The 19,659-nt window shown below is 27.0% G+C and overlaps 2 protein-coding genes across 10 annotated transcripts; one reads left to right on the top strand and one right to left on the bottom strand.

Annotated features, from left to right (window-relative positions):
* Positions 1-625: 625 nt before the first annotated feature.
* On the bottom strand, positions 626-8,890 carry LOC105247764 (proto-oncogene tyrosine-protein kinase ROS-like). The gene is made up of 11 exons (XM_025413470.1): positions 8,658-8,890; positions 7,140-7,281; positions 6,487-6,580; positions 5,994-6,320; positions 5,472-5,774; positions 4,820-5,253; positions 3,797-4,729; positions 2,473-2,577; positions 2,066-2,283; positions 1,295-1,768; positions 626-1,064 (listed from the first exon to the last, which is right to left on the bottom strand). Exons 1-11 carry the CDS (start codon positions 8,796-8,798, stop codon positions 717-719), a joined length of 3,519 nt encoding a protein of 1,172 aa, XP_025269255.1. The 5' UTR covers positions 8,799-8,890; the 3' UTR covers positions 626-716.
* A 1,619-nt stretch (positions 8,891-10,509) lies between these two features.
* Positions 10,510-19,039, top strand: LOC105251839 (protein sevenless-like). 9 transcript variants are annotated; one of them, XM_025413478.1, is made up of 12 exons: positions 10,510-10,865; positions 11,121-11,373; positions 11,918-12,133; positions 12,737-12,878; positions 13,429-13,522; positions 13,680-14,006; positions 14,201-14,530; positions 14,754-16,186; positions 17,143-17,247; positions 17,420-17,631; positions 17,898-18,371; positions 18,633-19,039. In XM_025413478.1, exons 3-12 carry the CDS (start codon positions 11,981-11,983, stop codon positions 18,978-18,980), a joined length of 3,618 nt encoding a protein of 1,205 aa, XP_025269263.1. In that variant the 5' UTR covers positions 10,510-10,865; positions 11,121-11,373; positions 11,918-11,980; the 3' UTR covers positions 18,981-19,039. The 9 variants fall into 9 exon arrangements, with proteins under 9 accessions (XP_025269263.1, XP_025269265.1, XP_025269268.1 ...); XM_025413483.1 differs by lacking the exon at positions 10,510-10,865 and having other exon boundaries at positions 11,030-11,373; positions 14,754-15,006; positions 15,322-16,186; XM_025413480.1 differs by lacking the exon at positions 11,121-11,373.
* The last annotated feature ends 620 nt before the right edge of the window (positions 19,040-19,659 follow it).

Raw genomic sequence — 19,659 nt, forward strand, 5'->3', positions numbered from 1 at the left:
CGATGAGTTGCGTCCCGTCGCTTGTCGGTATTACTACGCCACATTAAAAGATGTTACGCGAGGAAAACACGTGTCGTTTGGACGGGCTTCAAACAAATAAAAATAACACAACAAGCATCGGTGATTTGCATTGTCATTGTCGCCAGTACACTTAAGTGCGTACTAGCGTTCAACATGGAATGGAATGAAAAAACCACTCGACAGACGAATGCAAAAGTAAAATGTCATCTTTATTGTCAGCATAAAGACGTGAGAAATCTAAAATAAACAAAAGCTAAGGTACCGGAAAAAGTAAGTTGCAATAATTATTATGTAGAAATTGTAGATTACTAATAGAGTTAATTATTTATTTTTAGTACAAACTTGAATTATATTAGCATTATCAATGCAAATACATATCATTAAAATGTTATTATATCTTTCTATTTTATCAATCATTAAATTTCGATTACTCAAAAACACAAATTAGGTATATATCATTATTTTATTCGATTTTGTACAATCATGAAAATGAATGTAATATTTTATAATAATAATCAAAATTTTATGGACGATAAGATTACAAAATTTCTTTTATCTTCATTGATAAATCTAATATTAAGATCAAATCTAAAAATAACAGAATCAATTTAGAAATATTTTAGAAATATTTGTCCTGCATTAAGATTTATTGAATCGTTCGGAAAAGAAGATAAACATTAATTTAATTATATCAGCTAAATAGTATCAACTGGATTCAGTAAAGTATCTTCTATGTTCTTTCTTAATGCTATAATATTTTCCAGACAAAATTTGAAATTTGGTCTAGCATCCGCTGCACTCCAGCAACGTAGCATCAACTGGTACAATGGTGACGGACAGTTAAGAGCTATCGGCAACCTGCCTCCAGCACGAACATAATTTATCATTTCTTCATCAGTCTTGGCAATATAAGGTTGCTCACCCAACGATGTAATTTCCCACATTAATATCCCAAATGACCAAACATCGCTTTGAGAAGTAAATATTCTAATCATCAAAGATTCGGGTGCCATCCAGCGAATAGGAAGCAAACCTTGTCCTTTCTAAAACATGATTTTAACAAAAATTTAATTTTCTTCAAGTTGTTCATTTTGAGAATATGTGCAAAATAAACGTTCAAATATCTCTTGCCATATATATATAAATAAAAACTATTTATATTCTATATATATTACTTAATGAAACAATACAGGATACTATTATAATAAAATGAAAAGTATTTTCAAAAGAATTCATTTCTTAATCATTAATTTTTTTTCATAATTGTATTTACCACGCGATAATAATCATCCTTGTAGATATCTCTAGCTAGTCCAAAATCTCCAATTTTGATGACACGATTCTCGCGATTTTTCGAAGATACTAAACAATTACGACATGCTAGATCTCTATGTACGAAACGCAACTCTTCCAAGTAGCAACAACCTCGCGCAACATCTTCGCACATGGCGAGCAAATCCTGCAAACGCAGAGCAGGCGAATCTGATGCTTGCAAATTTCGACAATCTCTCAAATATTTTAACAGATCACCAGTTTCCATCAATTCCAACACTAGTAACGGAGAATCCCCATCTAAGCAAACAGCCAACAATCTTAATATATGTTTATGTCGAAAATGATTCATAAGCTTGGCTTCCTTTAATAAATTCTTTTTCTCACGGGAAGAAGCATCTTTCCGAAGCGTTTTTATTGCAACGGATATCTCTGTGCTCGATCCTTCTAAGTTCTTCACCTTTCCTTGAAACACCTGCGAAATATTTCATATAAATTTATATGCGTCCGTCATTAGAAAATGTATAGTTTAATATCAGGTAATATTATATTTTACTTTATATTAAATAATTCTAAGAAAAATAATAATAAAGTGAATGTTTGTTATCTCATCTATATAATAAAGTGAATGTTTGTTATCTCATCTAAATTTTATATTACTTATAATATATTATAAAAATTCATGTAATTGATATCTTTATTGGAAAATACATATCTGTTTTGTTGATCAAGAAATTATTTTAAAACATTGTTTGAAAAAATTAACTTTTACCTTTCCGAATGCGCCGCTACCAATAAGTTTTGTAAATGTAATTTGATTACGTGCGATTTTAGTTATCCCAAATTCATCCGGATTACAATATAACATAGGATTGTAAATCATATAGAATTGCGCGTTTCGGTAAGGTGCTTCACGTAGAATCGCCAATTCTATATCACTCATTGTTGAAGACAAAAATTGTTCATTATTACTTCCGCGTTGACGATATACTGTTATAAAATTTTGATTTAATTATGTAATAATATAAATTATAAAATTTACTATTCTTTAATAAATTTATTTGTTTAGTTTTATATAAGTAAATTATTATTTTCAGTAAATCTCTAGATATTATATCAGATATCTGCATATATTTATGATGTACAATTTAAGTCGATGCCTAAATCAAATATACTTACAATAATAAATGTAACAAACGCAGATTACAGTAACTATAACGATAAAACTTAACATCAGTAATAAGTAATATCGTTTTGCTATTATACCTGGAGTATCCGGAATATCTACATTAAGCAAAAATATTAATAAAAATTTTAATATCTTCGTGTTTTTACGAATTGATTTTTACTTATAACTTTATTACAAAAATTTAAATTTTATTTATATTATATTTATATTTTATTTATATATTAAAAAATTAGCACATAATATTTTAATATTTTCACAGCATAGAATGTTACAACTATTTTGCAACAATAATGCAATATTACAAATTGCAATGCAACATTACGGAAACATTGTAAAAATATAAAATAACAAAATATGAATTAAACATTAGTAGTATTTTATTTATATTTTAAAAACATTTTAAAATTATAACTCTCTTTAATTTATCTCTAAAAATAATGTAATATATTTTTTTATATTTGTATGGTGTTATATGTGATGAATTTGACATTTTTGCAGAAGTCAAATGAAATAATGACACAGAAATAATATCAGTCGAGTAAATATAATTCTAAGCTAAAGATAAGCATTGCTATTTTCTTATTAAAATATAGATAACATTTTATATAAATGTTATAATATATTTTATGATATATTTTCACTTCATGTATGAATACGATATTAATCTTCAAATATAATATGTCTTTTAATTATATTAAATATATAGATATTATATTTATCATTATATTTTTCTATACTTTTTTATGCGTTTTTCACATGCAAATACATATAATTATAACGGATCTTTAAAATTTTTAAATAAAAATATAATTAGTAATGTTTAATTAATTTTATATATATATATCCCATTATAAGAGTATAAAAAATATTTAAATAAAAAAAGTGATTCGTAAGTAAAAGTTTAAAGTAATTTTGTATAAAAATATAATATTTTATGTTATGTGATTATGTTTAAATACAATTTTGCAATATATTGTCTTAGATATGATTATCTTAGATATTGCGAATTTTTATTTATATCAAGCTTTTTAATTAAATGTTTCCAAGATATTCATTCATCAAAAACAAAAATATTTTATACGTAATATTATTAAATGGTTGCAATAACATTGTATTCTTTCCAATATATTATACTGTAACATTGGTACGATATTTCATTGGAAGGAGCAGACATCTTAACTACATTACAATCTTATAACTCACAATAAGCAGAGTTTTGCAACCGATTTGCAATATTGCAATGTTTAAATGAAAGTATTCTTCAATATATACATGCAATCTTATTGTACTGTATGAGTATCTTCGTATGCTTACCAAGTGTTGAAAATATAAATCTTTCATCAGCTGGCCATGTAAAATTTTCTTCATATTCAGGATATCTCAATATCAAGCGAAACTTGTATAAAGTTCTGGATTGTAAATTTTCGATATGGTATATTATTTCTTTGTTATAATTCATTTTAATATAATTCGTTGTTTGCCACTTTTCTGTTGCATTCTCTTTGTACTCTAGTGTAGGAGGAACCGTCAGATTGATGTTTGAGATCCATGAAATGTCCATGCTATTTATTTCGACCTCGCTCAAAGTAATATTGTTTGGTTCTGAGTATATGTGAACGATCTTGCTTAAACTCTTTTTGTAATAAGCTTTTTCAAGCATTGGAGACAGACCCACGTATATCAAATAATCTTCTACCGGTAACGATAAATTAATCTTTGTGAAAAGTCTGCCGTCTGCCATATGTTTCGGCATATTGATCAATTGTTTGCTCTTTTGTTGCGTGCCGTTCACTAATGTAATTGACTTCCAATGCACATCGTAGATCACGTCCATGCAGTTCACTTTCTTGTGTGGCATCCAATGAACTACTGCCATAGTAGGCGTCAAAGCTAGAACACTTACGTTTTCTGGTGCATTAAACTTATAAAACTTGACCCAAGAAGTTTGTTTTATTATTACATACGAATTGATTGGATTTATTGATAATTGATCAAAGTAAAAATTGCTTAAAGTATACTTCAACTTGTACTCTGTAAAGGGTATTAAGTTCCAAATCGTGTAAAATCTCTCGAACGTCTGCATATTAAATTTCTCAGACTTGTTGAGGTTGTAGTCTAAACAGCTTACGGAGATATTATATATAGTAGTTGGTAAATTATATTTTTTGCATCCACTCTTTACAACCGGCTCCGGAAACTTCACATCGATGTTGTATGATCCTGCTGCCACATCAAAATTATAATCTTCTTTCTCAGGTGTCAGACATCTCATTGGAGGATATGGTTGTAAAGATTTATCAAAAGCGTAAATTTTATAAAACATATTATTATCATTACTTATTATTATCTTTTCAACATATTCGGCTGCATTTACGCTCGTGAGACTTGCATATTTCTTTTTCAAAACGTAGAGTATATATGGATAGAGTATATATGGATCATTTACTAATATGTAAATGTTGGTTTTGTCAATCGTCATAGATTGGAAGTAAAAGGTGTCTCTTACACTTAAGTGTTTTTTGTGTAAAATCGCATTACACTTAGAAATGTTAGTGTCTGTTACAATTATGTAAATGTCACTTAACCAGTAAATTAATGGCTCCTCATTATTCATGTTATCAATTATCATATCACGAACAGAATTGATTAAATAATGAAGTAGACAAAAAGATGTATTTATTCGAATAATTTGCTCGATTTTTCCATCAAGATGATATTTCATTATATCATATTCTGTATGCGTCCAATTGTATGAAACGTAATATAAAGTTCTAAAAAATATGTAATTATTTTACTCATTATGAAACATTATTTTAACAAAAACAGAAACTTATATGTAGTGAAAATTCGAAATTATTATAATTATATAATAACTTATTATTATTTTTTACTTATGATCTTAATTATAACCACGTAAAATTATAGAAAAATTACAAATTCGCATCTTTAATGGAAAATTATTTTTTCAAGTGAACGGTAGTAAACGTACCCCATAGACGGTGATACACTGAAACGGAGAATATAATTTTTTGATTTAAAAATCTCATCAAATTTAATTATGCCATTTTCCCACATTGTTAAATCGAACTTTACAATATAAAAGTAGTCTAAGTCTTGAGACGTTATATATAGATTTCTAGCTACCCAGTCAATGCAGAGATTATATGGATAATTATCAAAGCTAGCTATTTTTGTGATATTATTTTCATTAATCTTCAATGTCATTAGGTCACTTCGTGTTAGCCAATAAATTCTATGATCCTGTATCGAATAAGCGGCATGTGTTACTGATCTGAAATTAAAGAGTTCTATGTTCTATTACTGATTTGAGAAAAAGGAACTATAATTGTATAGTAAAAAATTATAGTTCAGATTTCTAATTTTATAGTTATTACTGCTATAATGTTGATAATAATAAACCTGTGCATAATAATAATAACATTAACTTTATAGCTAGTGTTAAAAATACTTTATGATAATTATAACTATTGTTTTTTATCAATGTACGTACTCTGACATTACGAAATTAGTAATGTTTAAATCCACGTCCAAAATGTGGATACCTTTTCTCGATGTGACTAATAATTTAGGTATTGGATTTTCATGTGTAGTCGACACATTGATTAAATCCGTGTAAGGACCAGCAAAAATTTTAGTATGCGCACGTACTCGAAAATAATATGTCGTGTTAGATGTTAGATTGTGCATCGTCTGTTCCAATTTTGAAGTTGTGATATTTTTATCGTCGCAAATTTGAATCTCTTTTAAGTCCTCGATGAGAAAACATTGCACTGTATACCCTTGTATTATTTCATCGATAAATTCAGGTTGGTTCCATCTGTAAAAACATAAAATTTTAATTATTTTATATTTAACAAAATTATAACAGAATTAAAATTTTGATATATTTATGTCGTTGAATTTAAGAAAAAGAAAGAAAAATGAAAGAATGCAAACTGAGAATTTAGATTTCTTGAGAATTCTCTGAGAATTAGATTTCTTACCTCAATGTCACAAAAATGTCGTTTACTTTTTCTGTAAATTGATTGTCGAATTGTACAAATGCTCTAAGAGATGTTGGCTTGCTCAAACTGCTTTCTAGGGATTTTACGATAGTACATATTAACATAATTATATATAAGATTAAGGGGTTATCTCAGTAAATCAGAATAAACGATATAATATGAAAATAAAGGGAAGAGAAAAAATAAATATAAACTACAAAATACGGAAATTAACACAGTACTGATCTTTAAAAAAATAATATAAGAATTCTTTGTGTCATTTATGATTTAGAAAAGTAATCGTTAATCCATGGCAAAAATGAATAAATAACTTTTAATAAAATGACAAATACTTTTCGATAAATTCTTATAGCTTAAGAAATCAGAAGTATAACATTTGCGATTGCTTTAAAACAAAATAGCAAATTAATAAAATTAACTTTAACTTACATTATGACAATTTTTATGTACACAATTATATTTATATTATGCTTTTCTATTTCTTTTTTGGATGGAATTAGAATTTATATTCTTCTCACTACGGAAAGATATTTTTAGATTTGATTTCCACTCTCTCTTGAATTTAAATTATATTTACACTTTTTCGTCATAGATTTTGTTATTAATGTTTTATGCATTTTTTTAACACTTACCAATAGATTCTGGGATAATAGAAATATTTGCAAGTGTAACTTTATCGACATCTCGCTCATTTCTCACAGTACTATCAGAATGACTCCGGTCATATTTGAAATTTAATATATGATGATCATTTTTCTCGGACGTTGAAATATCCTTCATAAAGTATAACATACGAAAAGAATTAGGTGAATATCGTTGAAGCGGTTGTTTCTGGTGCGTTTAATATTAAATTATATAAATTATAAAATTAAACGAAAAATTGCCATTCGTTTTTTGTTTGCTTAATAATATCGGTTTGAAATATATCATTCCTAAATGATATAAATTGAATGTGATGTAGTTTCATTCATATCGTAAAATGTATTTTTTATTTATTTTTTTAAACACATCTTGTATGTCAAACCTAACTCATGTCAAAAATACAATCAATCAATAGGTTAACCCTTTAAGGACGGAACGGACACTTTTTTTACATCATTTTCGGCGCTAAATCTATATATGAAAATGACTGGTGAAAAATTAGTGAAACAATGATTTTGAAAGCTTAGAATCTCAGCTTTCGGATATCGTTGTCAGATTTGACCTATAAAATTTTTGAAAAAAGTTGCCGGAGATTTTTTGAAAAAAAAAAAAAACACGAATTTTTTTCGGATTCTGTCTCAGATATTTCATGTTTTGAGTTCGAAAAAGGTCTTTGAAAAGATTGCAATCACGCTTAAGAGTGTCATGTGTATCTAGCTAAAAGACCCTGTAGCGTAATTTCAAAAATTCAAGATGGCGGACTCAAGATGGCGGTTCAAAGTTGAAAAAAATCGTGAAAAATGCATTTTTCTTCGATTTTTCGATGTGCATCTCGCTCAATCTTGTAAATAACTTTAAATTTTCGACTTTTTGACCTTGAAAATCAATATTAGTAATATTGAACATAAAAACAAGTAAATATATTTAATAATAATAAAAATAAAAATAGCTCTCAAAGCTTGTGGGGCATGTTTATGAACGTGTACGCTTATTTATCATACTTATACGAGAATTTTCGTCAATGTAAAAAAAATATAAATAAATATATATATATATATATATACATATATATATATATATACATATATATATATATATACATATATATACATATATATATATATATATATATATATATATATATGTATATATAGAGAGAGAAAGACAAAATAATACAGTCAAATTTTAAAATACCGTTTTAATTAAATTTAATATACTATATAACATCCGTTTGTAAACAAAATTTCGAAACTATCCATCTTTTTTTTTTACAACATCGTACATACTTTCTTCTTTCATATTGATTTGTTTTATTTTATTTTATTTTATTATAGGTAGAATATATATAATTTATATATATATATATATATATATATATATAATTTATTGTATAAAATTATTGTATAATATTATATATAATATATAATTTATTGTCATACATTTTTTATTACACTACTAACTGCAATAACATTCAATTGTTTCTTAATGAAGCGAAAAATATCTCTTACCTGAGTGAAATTTAAATCTGGACACATGGGAACTCTTTCTTCCTGGATGTTTGAAGTATAGTCCTTTGGCGTGATAGTTGCCTTTGTCAGTACTAAATCTTTCAATAAAACACATAAAATTGTTCCAAACATAATTTGCATTTTTTGTAAACTCGTTTGCACTGAATTGGTTTCTGTTGAATGCTCAAATAGTTGTTTTTTTCCCACTCTGCTAATTCTGATGTGTTAATCGAATTGATATTAATAAATATATATATATATATTTTCGATAAATTCCTTAAAACTCAATTTAAAGAATCGCAAGTTATTATCTTTTATGTTTTTAGATTTCTCTTTATGGTCGTGATCACAGTATATATCTTAAGATTAAATTAGGGAATTCTTAGTAAATAAATAATTTATATTTCTTTTAGGAGAACAAATAACAATGCAAAATAATACATATTTATTGAATGGTATAGCGAACACAAGAATATAATTATTATTATCGTTCCTTCTTTCATATTATAGGAGAAAACCAGTCAATAAAAAGATAACCACAATCAAATTATAAACGATCATAGAAATTATAGAATTATAGGTCTTATAACATTTTCAGCCATATTCAAGCACACTCAGCGTATAATCGAATTCACTTCAATATTTGCTATATCTTTTATTAAATATGTAATTATGACAATTCGTTCGTCTGATTTTGTTACTACGTATACTTTTCAAAATCTATTATAGGTAAAAATTGAAATATAAATCCACTCTTTGTACATAATTTTTTGTGATATTCATATAATGCTCATATAAGTTTGAATCAAACGATAAGTGACGCGATAGCGTGAAATTTGGCTAGCGATTATAATAGTAACTGACTTCGAATAATCAGTCTTATCATGTGTTGGCACTCAGAAACCGGATCTTGCTGGTTTTCCTCACTCCATGTGCATGTTTGCAGCCGAGCGTCGCGAAAAGCAGTACTGTCCAAGCCGATCTAGTGATGGTAGCAAAGAGGGCACCGTCGTGTAAAAAAAGAAAAAAATATAATAATTTATTATATTATTTTATATTTTATATAATATATACATATATATTATTTTATTATATTTTTTTATTTATTATGTATAATATTAAATAAACATATATTCTATGTTAAGGTATATATATATATATATATATATATATATATTTTCTATGCGACGGTGCCCTCTTTGCTACCATTATTAGATCGGTATAGACGATACTGCTTTTCGCGGTGTTCGGCCGCTAGCATGCATTTAAAGTGGGGAAAACGACACCAAGAGCCGGACTCTGGCCATGACGTCTTAATAATTACATTCCATTGTAATTAATTTTTCTCTACGGAATTACTTGCACGGTAAAAACATTTTGTATTTCTGTTAAAATTTTCTCGAGTAAAAATTTTTGTTAAATTTTTAACATACTCTTATGTTAATGTAACATATTATTATTGCATTATTTTGACATTTCTGCGTTGAGTTAACATTCATCATTTCTAAGAGTTAAAACAACACAATCAATATGTAAATGCACGAATTTTTGATGAAATATGTTATATGTTAAAATGAACAGATAAGTTGTGTTATTTTTCTCTCTATAACAGTTTCCATATGTTAAATCGACATATCTCTTCTGTTATTTATCATAAAAATGTAAGAATAATATTTTCTTTTAATTAAATTTAACATTATAAATATGTTAATTTAACATAAACTTTATTTCTAGATAAAGTTTAAGTGTTACACTTTTGTATTAATTTTTAAACATATTACTTGTGTTATTTATTTACATACTTGCCTTCTGTTAAATTAACATTAAAATTAGAGTGGATAAATTGGGACATGTGAAATATGTTAAATTTAACACAAAATTTTTTACTGTGCAGGATCGCGGGTCTTAATTAATCCTGCGGCCTTCAGGGCCATATACGCGCCTGTCGCAATTCTGTCTCTTCTTAAATTTTCTTTAATTCTCCAGTTTTATACATATATAACCTTCTTATCAAACAATATTTAAAGGTTTTAATTCTTTTTGAAATAACGCCAAGTAATTTCGTAGAAAAAAATAAATTACAACGGAATGCAGCTAATAAGATGTCATGGCCAGAACCCGGATCTTAATATCGTTTTCCCTACTCCAAGTGCATGCTAGCGGTCGAATGCCGTGAAAAATAGTATCGTCCATGCCGGTCTATTGATGGTAGCAAAGAGGACACCGTCGCGTAGAAAAAAAAAAAAAAATATATATATATATTAACATAGAATATATGTTTATTTAATATTATACATAATATACAAATAATATAATAAAATAATATATGTGTATATATTGTATAAAATATAAAATAATATAATAAATTATTATATTTTCTTTTTCTACGCGACGGTGCCCTCTTTGATACCATCACATAGACCGGTTTAGACGATACTGCTTTTCGCGACGCTCGGTCGCTAGCATGTGAAGTGAGGAAAACGGCATCCGATCTCTGAGTCATGGCAACACATGATCAGATTGATTATTCGAAGTCAGTTACTATTATGATCGCTAGCTAAAACACTACCGCGTTATTTATCGTTTGATTCTAACTGTATTATACAAATATCATAAAAAATTATGTAAAAAGAGTGGATTTATATACCAATTTTTACTCATCAGTAATGGATTTTAAAAAACACGTAGTAACACAATTGAATGTAGTAACACAATCGTACGAACGAATTGTCATAATAACTTATTTAATAAAAGATATAGCAAATATTGAAATGAATTCGATTACACGCTGAGTGTGCTTGAATATGGCTGAAAATGTTACAAGACCTATAATTCTATAATTTCTATGATCGTTTATAATTTGATTGTGGATATCTTTTTATTGACTGCTTTTTCCCTATAATATGAAAAAAGGAACGATAATAATAATTATATTCTTGTGTTCGTTATACAATTCAATGAATATGTATTATTTTATATTGTCATTTGTTCTAAAAAAAATAGAAATTATTTACTTACTAAGAATTTCCAAATTTAAGATATATACTGTGATCGTGACCATAAAGAGAAATCTAAAAACAATATTAAAAGATAATAACTTGCGATTCGTTAAAACTGAGTTTTAAGGAATTTATCGAAAATATATGTATATATATGAATTATATGTATATATATGAATTCGATATATAAATTTGATATTCATATATATGTATATATATGAACATCGAATATCGATTCGATTAACACATCAGAATTAATAGAATGAGAGAAACAACTAATTGAGGATTCATCGGAAACCGATTGAGTGCAAACGTTTACGAAAAATGCAAATTATGTTTGGAACAATTTTATGTGTTTTATTAAAAGATTTAATATTGACAAAGGCAATTATCACTTTTATACCGAAGGATTATACTCCTTCAAACAGCCTTCAGGAAGAAAATGTTTCCATTTGTCCGAATTTAAATTTCACGCAGGTAAGAGATATTTTTTGCTTGATTGAGAAACAATTAAATGTTATTGCGGTAAATGTTTACTTAATGTCACATAGATCGAAAAATTTTTGTTTTCACATACGTTGTAGAGGATATATTCCTAAGTAATACACTATTTGAATTTTGTGGCGCTCTCTCTTCGTTCCTGAGATATGCAATTTTAAAGTTTCATACAGAATTAACTAATCTATCGTGAGAAAGAATCAAATCGTTAGACAAAATTGTTTTAATAATTGCAAAAGCTACACTTTTGCTTGTATTACTTGCTAAAAGCTGTTATGAATCCTCAATGACTTTCATTAACCTGTTGATTAATTTTATTTTTAACATGAGTTATCTTTAAAATACAAGATGTCTTAAAAAAAATAAATAAAAAAATAGATTTTACGATATGAATAAAACTACATCACATTCAATTTATATCATTTAAGAATGGTATATATCAAACCTATTATTAAGCAAACAAAAACAACTAGCAATTTTTCGTTTAATTTTATAATTTATATAATTTAACATTAAACGCACCAGAAACAACCGTTTCAACGATATTCACTTAATTATTTTCGTATGTTATACTTTATGAAGGATATTTCAATCTTCGAGAAAAGTGATCATCATATACTAAATTTCAAATCTGACCGAAGTCATTCTGATAGTACTGTGAGAAATAAGCGAGAAGACGATGAAGTTACAAATACAAATGTTTCTATCATCCCAGAATCTATCGGTAAGTTGCAAAAAAATGCATAAAACATTAATAACTAAATCTATGACGAAAAAGTGTAAATATAATTTAAATTCAAGAGAGAGTGGAAATCAAATCTAAAAATATCTTTCAGTGAAAAGAATATAAATTTTATTCCGTTCAAAAAAGAAATAGAAAAGCATAATATAAACAGTGTACATAAAAATTGTCATAATTTAGGATAAATCTCAATTTTATTAATTTGAAACTCTGTCTTAAAGCAGTCACAAATATTATACTTCTGATTTCTTAAGCTATAGAAATTTATCGAAAAGTATTTGTCATTTTATTAACAGTTATTTATTCGTTTTTGCCATAAATTGACGATTACTTTTTTGAACCTTGAATGACGCAAAATATTCTTATATTATTTTTTTAAATGTTAATGTGCGAATTTCTATATTCTGTAGTTTACATTTATTTTTTCTCTTTCCTTTATTTTTACATTAAATTGTTTCTTTCTGATTTATTGAGATAATCCATTTAATTTTATATATAATCATATTAATATGTACGATCTTAAAATTTCTAGAAAGCAGTTTGAGCAAGCCGACATCTCTCAGAGCATTTGTACAATTCAACAGTCAATTCGCAGAAAAAGTAAACGACATTTTTGTCACATTGAGGTAAGAAATTTAAATTCTCAGTTAGTATTCTTTTATCTTTCTCTTTTTTTCTTAAATTCAACGACATAAATAAAAATAAAAATAATATATGAAAAAAAAGTTAATTTTATTACAATCTTGTTAAATATAAAATGCTTAAAATTTTGTTTTTTTACAGATGGAACCAACCTGAATTTATTAATGAAATAATACAAGGATACACAGTGCAATGTTTTTTCATCGAAGACTTAAAAGAGATTCAAACCTGCGACGATAAAAATATCATAACTACAAAATTGGAGCACACGGTACACAATCTAATATCTAATACGATATATTATTTTCGAGTACGTGCACATACTAAAATTGTTGCTGGTCCTTATACGGATTTAATCAATGTGTCGACTACACATGAAAATTCAATACCAAAATTATTAGTCATAACGAAGCATGATATGGTAATATTGGACGTGGATTCAAGCATTACTAATGTTGTAATGTCAGAGTACGTATATTGATAAAAAAAGTTATATCGTAAATTATCGTAAATTATCGTAAATTATTTTTATTAACTATAAAATTAAAGTTATTATTATTATGCACAAGTTTATTATTATCAACATTATAGTAGTAATAACTATGAAATTATAAATCTTAAATATAATTTTTTACTATACAATTATAGTTCCGTTTTTTCAGATCAGTAATAGAATATAGCTCCTCCTTTTCCCGATCAGCAACATATGTCGCTTATTCGATACAGGAACGTAGAATTTATTGGATAACAGGGAGTGACCTAATGACATTAAAGATTAATGAAAATAATATCACAAAAATAGCTAGCTTTGATTATTATCCACATGATCTTTGTATTGACTGGGTAGGAAGAAATCTATATATAGCCTATCGAAAATTAGACTACTCTTATATTGTAAGTTTTGACTTAACAATGTGGGAAAATGGCATAATTAAATTTGATGAGATTTTCAAATCAAAAATGAATATTCTCCGTTTAAGTGTATCTATGGGGTACGTTTACTACCGTTGAACTGAAAAAATAATTTTCTATTAAAGATTTATGCAAATTTGTAATTTTTTTATAATTTTACGTGATTTTATAATTAAGATCATAAGTAAAAAAAATTACAAGTTATTATATAATTATAATAATTTTGAATTTTCACTACATATAAGTTTCTGTTTTTGTTAAAATAATGTTTTATAATGAGTAAAATAATTATATATTTTTTAGAATTTTATATTCCCTACACAACTCAACGAATGGGGTATTTTATATGACGCAATATCCTATCGATAGAAAAAATATACAAATTCAGATAAATGCATCTGTTTGCCTATTTCATTATTCAGAATATAATTTTCGTGATATGATTATTGATAACATGAATAATGAGGAATCGTTAATTTACTGGTTAAATAACTGGGACATAGTTGTAACAGACGTTAACATTTCTATGTGCAATGGGATTTTACACAATACAGAGGTATTAGATTATACTCGCTCTTTCCGATCTATGACGATTGACAAAACAAACATTTACATTATAGTAGAACATCCATTTCCATATATACTCTACGTTTTGAAAAAAAAATATGTCAGTCTCAAGAGCGTAAAAGCAGCCCAATATGTTGAAAAGATAAGAATAAATTCAGATAATTATATGTTTTATAAAATTTATGCTTTTGATAAATTTTTACAACCATATCCTCCAATGAGATGTCTGACACCTGACGAAAGAGTTTATAATTTCGAAAATGTGAATGCAACGTCAAACACTATTTTTGTGAATCTTCCGCAGGGAGTTGTAAAAAGTGGATGCAAAGAATACAATTTACCAACTATTATATATACCATCTCCGTAAGCTGTTTAGACAACAATCTTAACAAGTCTGAGAAATTCGAAGTGCTGACGGCCGAACGATATTACGAGATTCAGAACTTAACACCCTTTACAGAATACAAGTTGAAGTATACTTTAAGCAATTTTTACTTTGATCAATTATCAATAAATCCATTCGATTCGAATGTGATATCAATGAAAACTAATTCAGGCAAGCTTAATGCACCAGAAAACGTAAGTGCTCTAGCTTTGAAGCCTACTATAGCAGTAGTTCATTGGATGCCACTCAAGAAAGTGAACTGCGTGGCCGCGACCTACGAAGTGCATTGGAAGTCAGTTACATTAGCGAACGGCACGCAACAAAAGGGCAAACAATTTATCAATATGCCGAAACGTACGGCAGACGGCAGATTTTTCACAAAGATACACTTGTCGCTACCGATACAAGATTACTTGATATATGTGCGTGTGTATCCAAATAATTTCAGCGATTTCTACAACGAGAGTTTAAGCAAGATCGATCACATATACTCAGACCCAAACAATATTACTTTGAGCGAAGTCGAAATAAATAGCATGGACATTTCATGGATCTCAAACATCAATCTGACGATCTCTCCTACGTTAGAGTACAAAGAGAATGCAACAGAAAAGTGGCAAACAACAAATTATATTAAAATAAATTATAACAAAGAAATAATATACCATATCGAAAATTTACAATCGGGAACTTTATACAAGTTTCGCTTGATATTAAGATATCCCGAATATGAGGAAAATTTTATATGGCCGGCTGATGAAAGATTTATTTTTTCAACACTTGGTAAGCAAACGAAGATACCCATACAGCATAATAAGGTTGCGGATATATTGAAAAATAATTTTATTGAAACATTTCAATATTGTAAATTGATTACGAAACTCTGTTGAGTTATTTTTATAAGATTGTGATGAAGTTAAGATGTCCGGCATAATAAGGTTGCGGATATATTGAAAAATAATTTTATTGAAACATTTCAATATTGTAAATTGATTACGAAACTTTGCTGAGTTATTTTTATAAGATTGTGATGAAGTTAAGATGTCCGTTTTTTGCAATGAAATATTGTAGCAATATTGTAGCAATATTACAATGTGTAATATATAGGAAAAAATGTAATGTTATTGCAATCATTTAATAATATTACGTTATAAAATATTTTTGTTTTTGATGGATGAATATCTTGGAAACATTTAATTAAATTAAAAAGCTTGATATAAATAGAAGTTTGCAATATCTAAGATAATCATGTCTAAGTTAATATATTGCAAAATTATATTTAAACATAATCACATAACATAAAATATTATATTTTTATACAAAATTACTTTAAACTTTTACTTACAAATCACACTTTTTATTTTAAATGTTTTTTATAATGGGATATATATATATATATATATATATATATATATACATATATATATATATATATATATATATATAAACATTATAGTTATAGAATTAATTAAACATTACTAATTATATTTTTATTTAAAAATTTTAAAGATCCGTTATAATTATATATATTTGCATGTAAAAAATGTATAAAAAGGCATAGAAAAATATAATGATTAATATAATAGTATCTATATACTTAATATAATAAAAAGATATAAAAAATATGAAAAAGCCTAAAATAACAAAAAATTAAATTTTTCTAATAAGGTTATAAGTCAAAATTAATTTGTAAAAACATATAAACGAAGATATTAAAATTATATTTTTACTTAATATAGATATTTCGGGCACTCCTGGAATAATAGCGAAAAAATATTACTTAATATTGATGTTAGGTTTTATCGTTATAGTTACTATAATCTGCGTCTGCTACTTTTATCGTTGTAAGTACGTTTGATGTAGGTAAATATATTTGATATATATCTGATATAATAGCTATAAATTTACTGACAATAGTAAATTACTTATATAAAACTAAACGAAAATAAATTTACTAAAAAACAATAGATCTTATAATACATATTATTACATAATTAACTCGAAATTTAATAACAGTGCATCGTGAACGCAGATATAATAATGAACAATTTTTGTCTTCGACCGATATGGAATTGGCCATTCTAGATGAAGTATCTTGCCAATACACTGAATTCAATACGATTTACAGTCCTATGTTACATTGTAATCCGGATGAATGTGCGATAACTAAAATTGCACGTAAACAAATTACATTTACAAAACTTCTTGGTAGCGGCGCATTCGGAATGGTAAAAATTAATTTTTTCAAGCAATGTTTCAAATTAATTTCTAGATCAACAAAACAAATATATATTTTCCAATAAAGATATGAGTTACATAAATTTTTATAATATATTATAAGTAATATAAAATTTAGATGAGATAACAAACATTTACTTTATTATACATTTTTCGTAGAATTATATAATATAAAGTAAAATATAATATTACCTGATATTAAACTATACATTTTCTAATGACGGACGCATATAAATTTATGTGAAATATTTCGCAGGTGTTTCAAGGAAAGGTGAAGAACTTAGAAGGATCGAGCACAGAGATATCCGTTGCAATAAAAACGCTTCGGAAAGATGCTTCTTCCCGTGAGAAAAAGAATTTATTAAAGGAAGCCAAGCTTATGAATCATTTTCGACATAAACATATATTAAGATTGTTGGCTGTTTGCTTGGATGGGGATTCTCCGTTACTAGTGTTGGAATTGATGGAAACTGGTGATTTGTTAAAATATTTGAGAGATTGTCGAAATTTGCAAGCGTCAGATTCGCCTGCTCTGCGTTTGCAGGATTTGCTCGCCATGTGCGAAGATGTTGCGCGAGGTTGTTGCTACTTGGAAGAGTTGCGTTTCGTACATAGAGATCTAGCGTGTCGCAATTGTTTAGTATCTTCGAAAAATCGCGAGAATCGTGTCATCAAAATTGGAGATTTTGGACTAGCTAGAGATATCTACAAGGGTGATTATTATCGCGTGGTAAATACAATTATGAAAAAAAATTAATGATTAAGAAATGAATTCTTTTGAAAATACTTTTCAGTTTATTATAATAGTATCGTGTATTGTTTCTTTAAGTAATATATATATATATATATATATATATATATATATATATATAGAATATAAATAGTTTTTATTTATATATAGTAAGAGATTTTTGAACGTTTTTTATTTTGCACATATTTTAAAAATGAACAACTTGAAGAAAATTAAATTTTTGTTAAAATCATGTTTTAGAAAGGACAAGGTTTGCTTCCTATTCGCTGGATGGCACCCGAATCTTTGATGATCAGAATATTTACTTCTCAAAGCGATGTTTGGTCATTTGGGGTATTAATGTGGGAAATTACATCGTTGGGTGAGCAACCTTATATTGCCAAGACTGATGAAGAAGTGATAAATTATGTTCGTGCTGGAGGCAGGTTGCCGATAGCTCTTAACTGTCCGTCACCATTGTACCAGTTGATGCTACGTTGCTGGAGTGCAGCGGATGCTAGACCAAATTTCAAATTTTGTCTGGAAAATATTATAGCATTAAGAAAGAACATAGAAGATACTTTATTGAATCCAGTTGATACTATTTAGCTGATATAATTAAATTAATGTTTATCTTCTTTTCCGAACGATTCAATAAATCTTAATGGAGGAAAAATATTTTTTGAATATTTCTAAATTGATTCTGTTATTTTCAGATTTATTCTTAATATTAGATTTATCAATGAAGATAAAAGAAATTTTGTAATCTTACCTTCCATAAAATTTTTATTATTTTTAAAAAATATTGCATTCGTTTTCATGATTGTACAAAATCAAATAATATAATGATATATCTAATTTGTGTTTTTGAGTAATCAAAGCGAAATTTAATGATTGCGATTATACAGGGTGAGGCATCTAAAACAGGCCACCTGAATAACTCCGTTGGTAAGCCGAATATAAAAAAATTGTTCAGGCAAAAGTTGTATGGTTTCAAGGGGGACATATGATGGTGTCATTAGTTTAATCTTGAAGAGCCACCCGAAGGTCACGTGAAGGTCAGCTCCAACTTAAATGGGACACCTTATATGCTTTTGCATATTCTTGTAGCTCATCTCAAGAGCTTTCCAAAACACTACAATTATGTTAGTTTTCATTAAATACTTTCCAAGTTATGAGGCTTGAAATCATTTTTTAATTTTACATAAACCGTAAAATATCTTGTAAAATATTCATTTTTCGATTATTTTACCTTAATACTTTTATGTACAAAATAATGAGAAGAATC

Source organism: Camponotus floridanus, unplaced genomic scaffold (assembly GCF_003227725.1).
Source record: "Camponotus floridanus strain SB8 unplaced genomic scaffold, Cflo_v7.5 scaffold67, whole genome shotgun sequence".
Lineage (NCBI taxonomy): Eukaryota > Metazoa > Arthropoda > Insecta > Hymenoptera > Formicidae > Camponotus > Camponotus floridanus.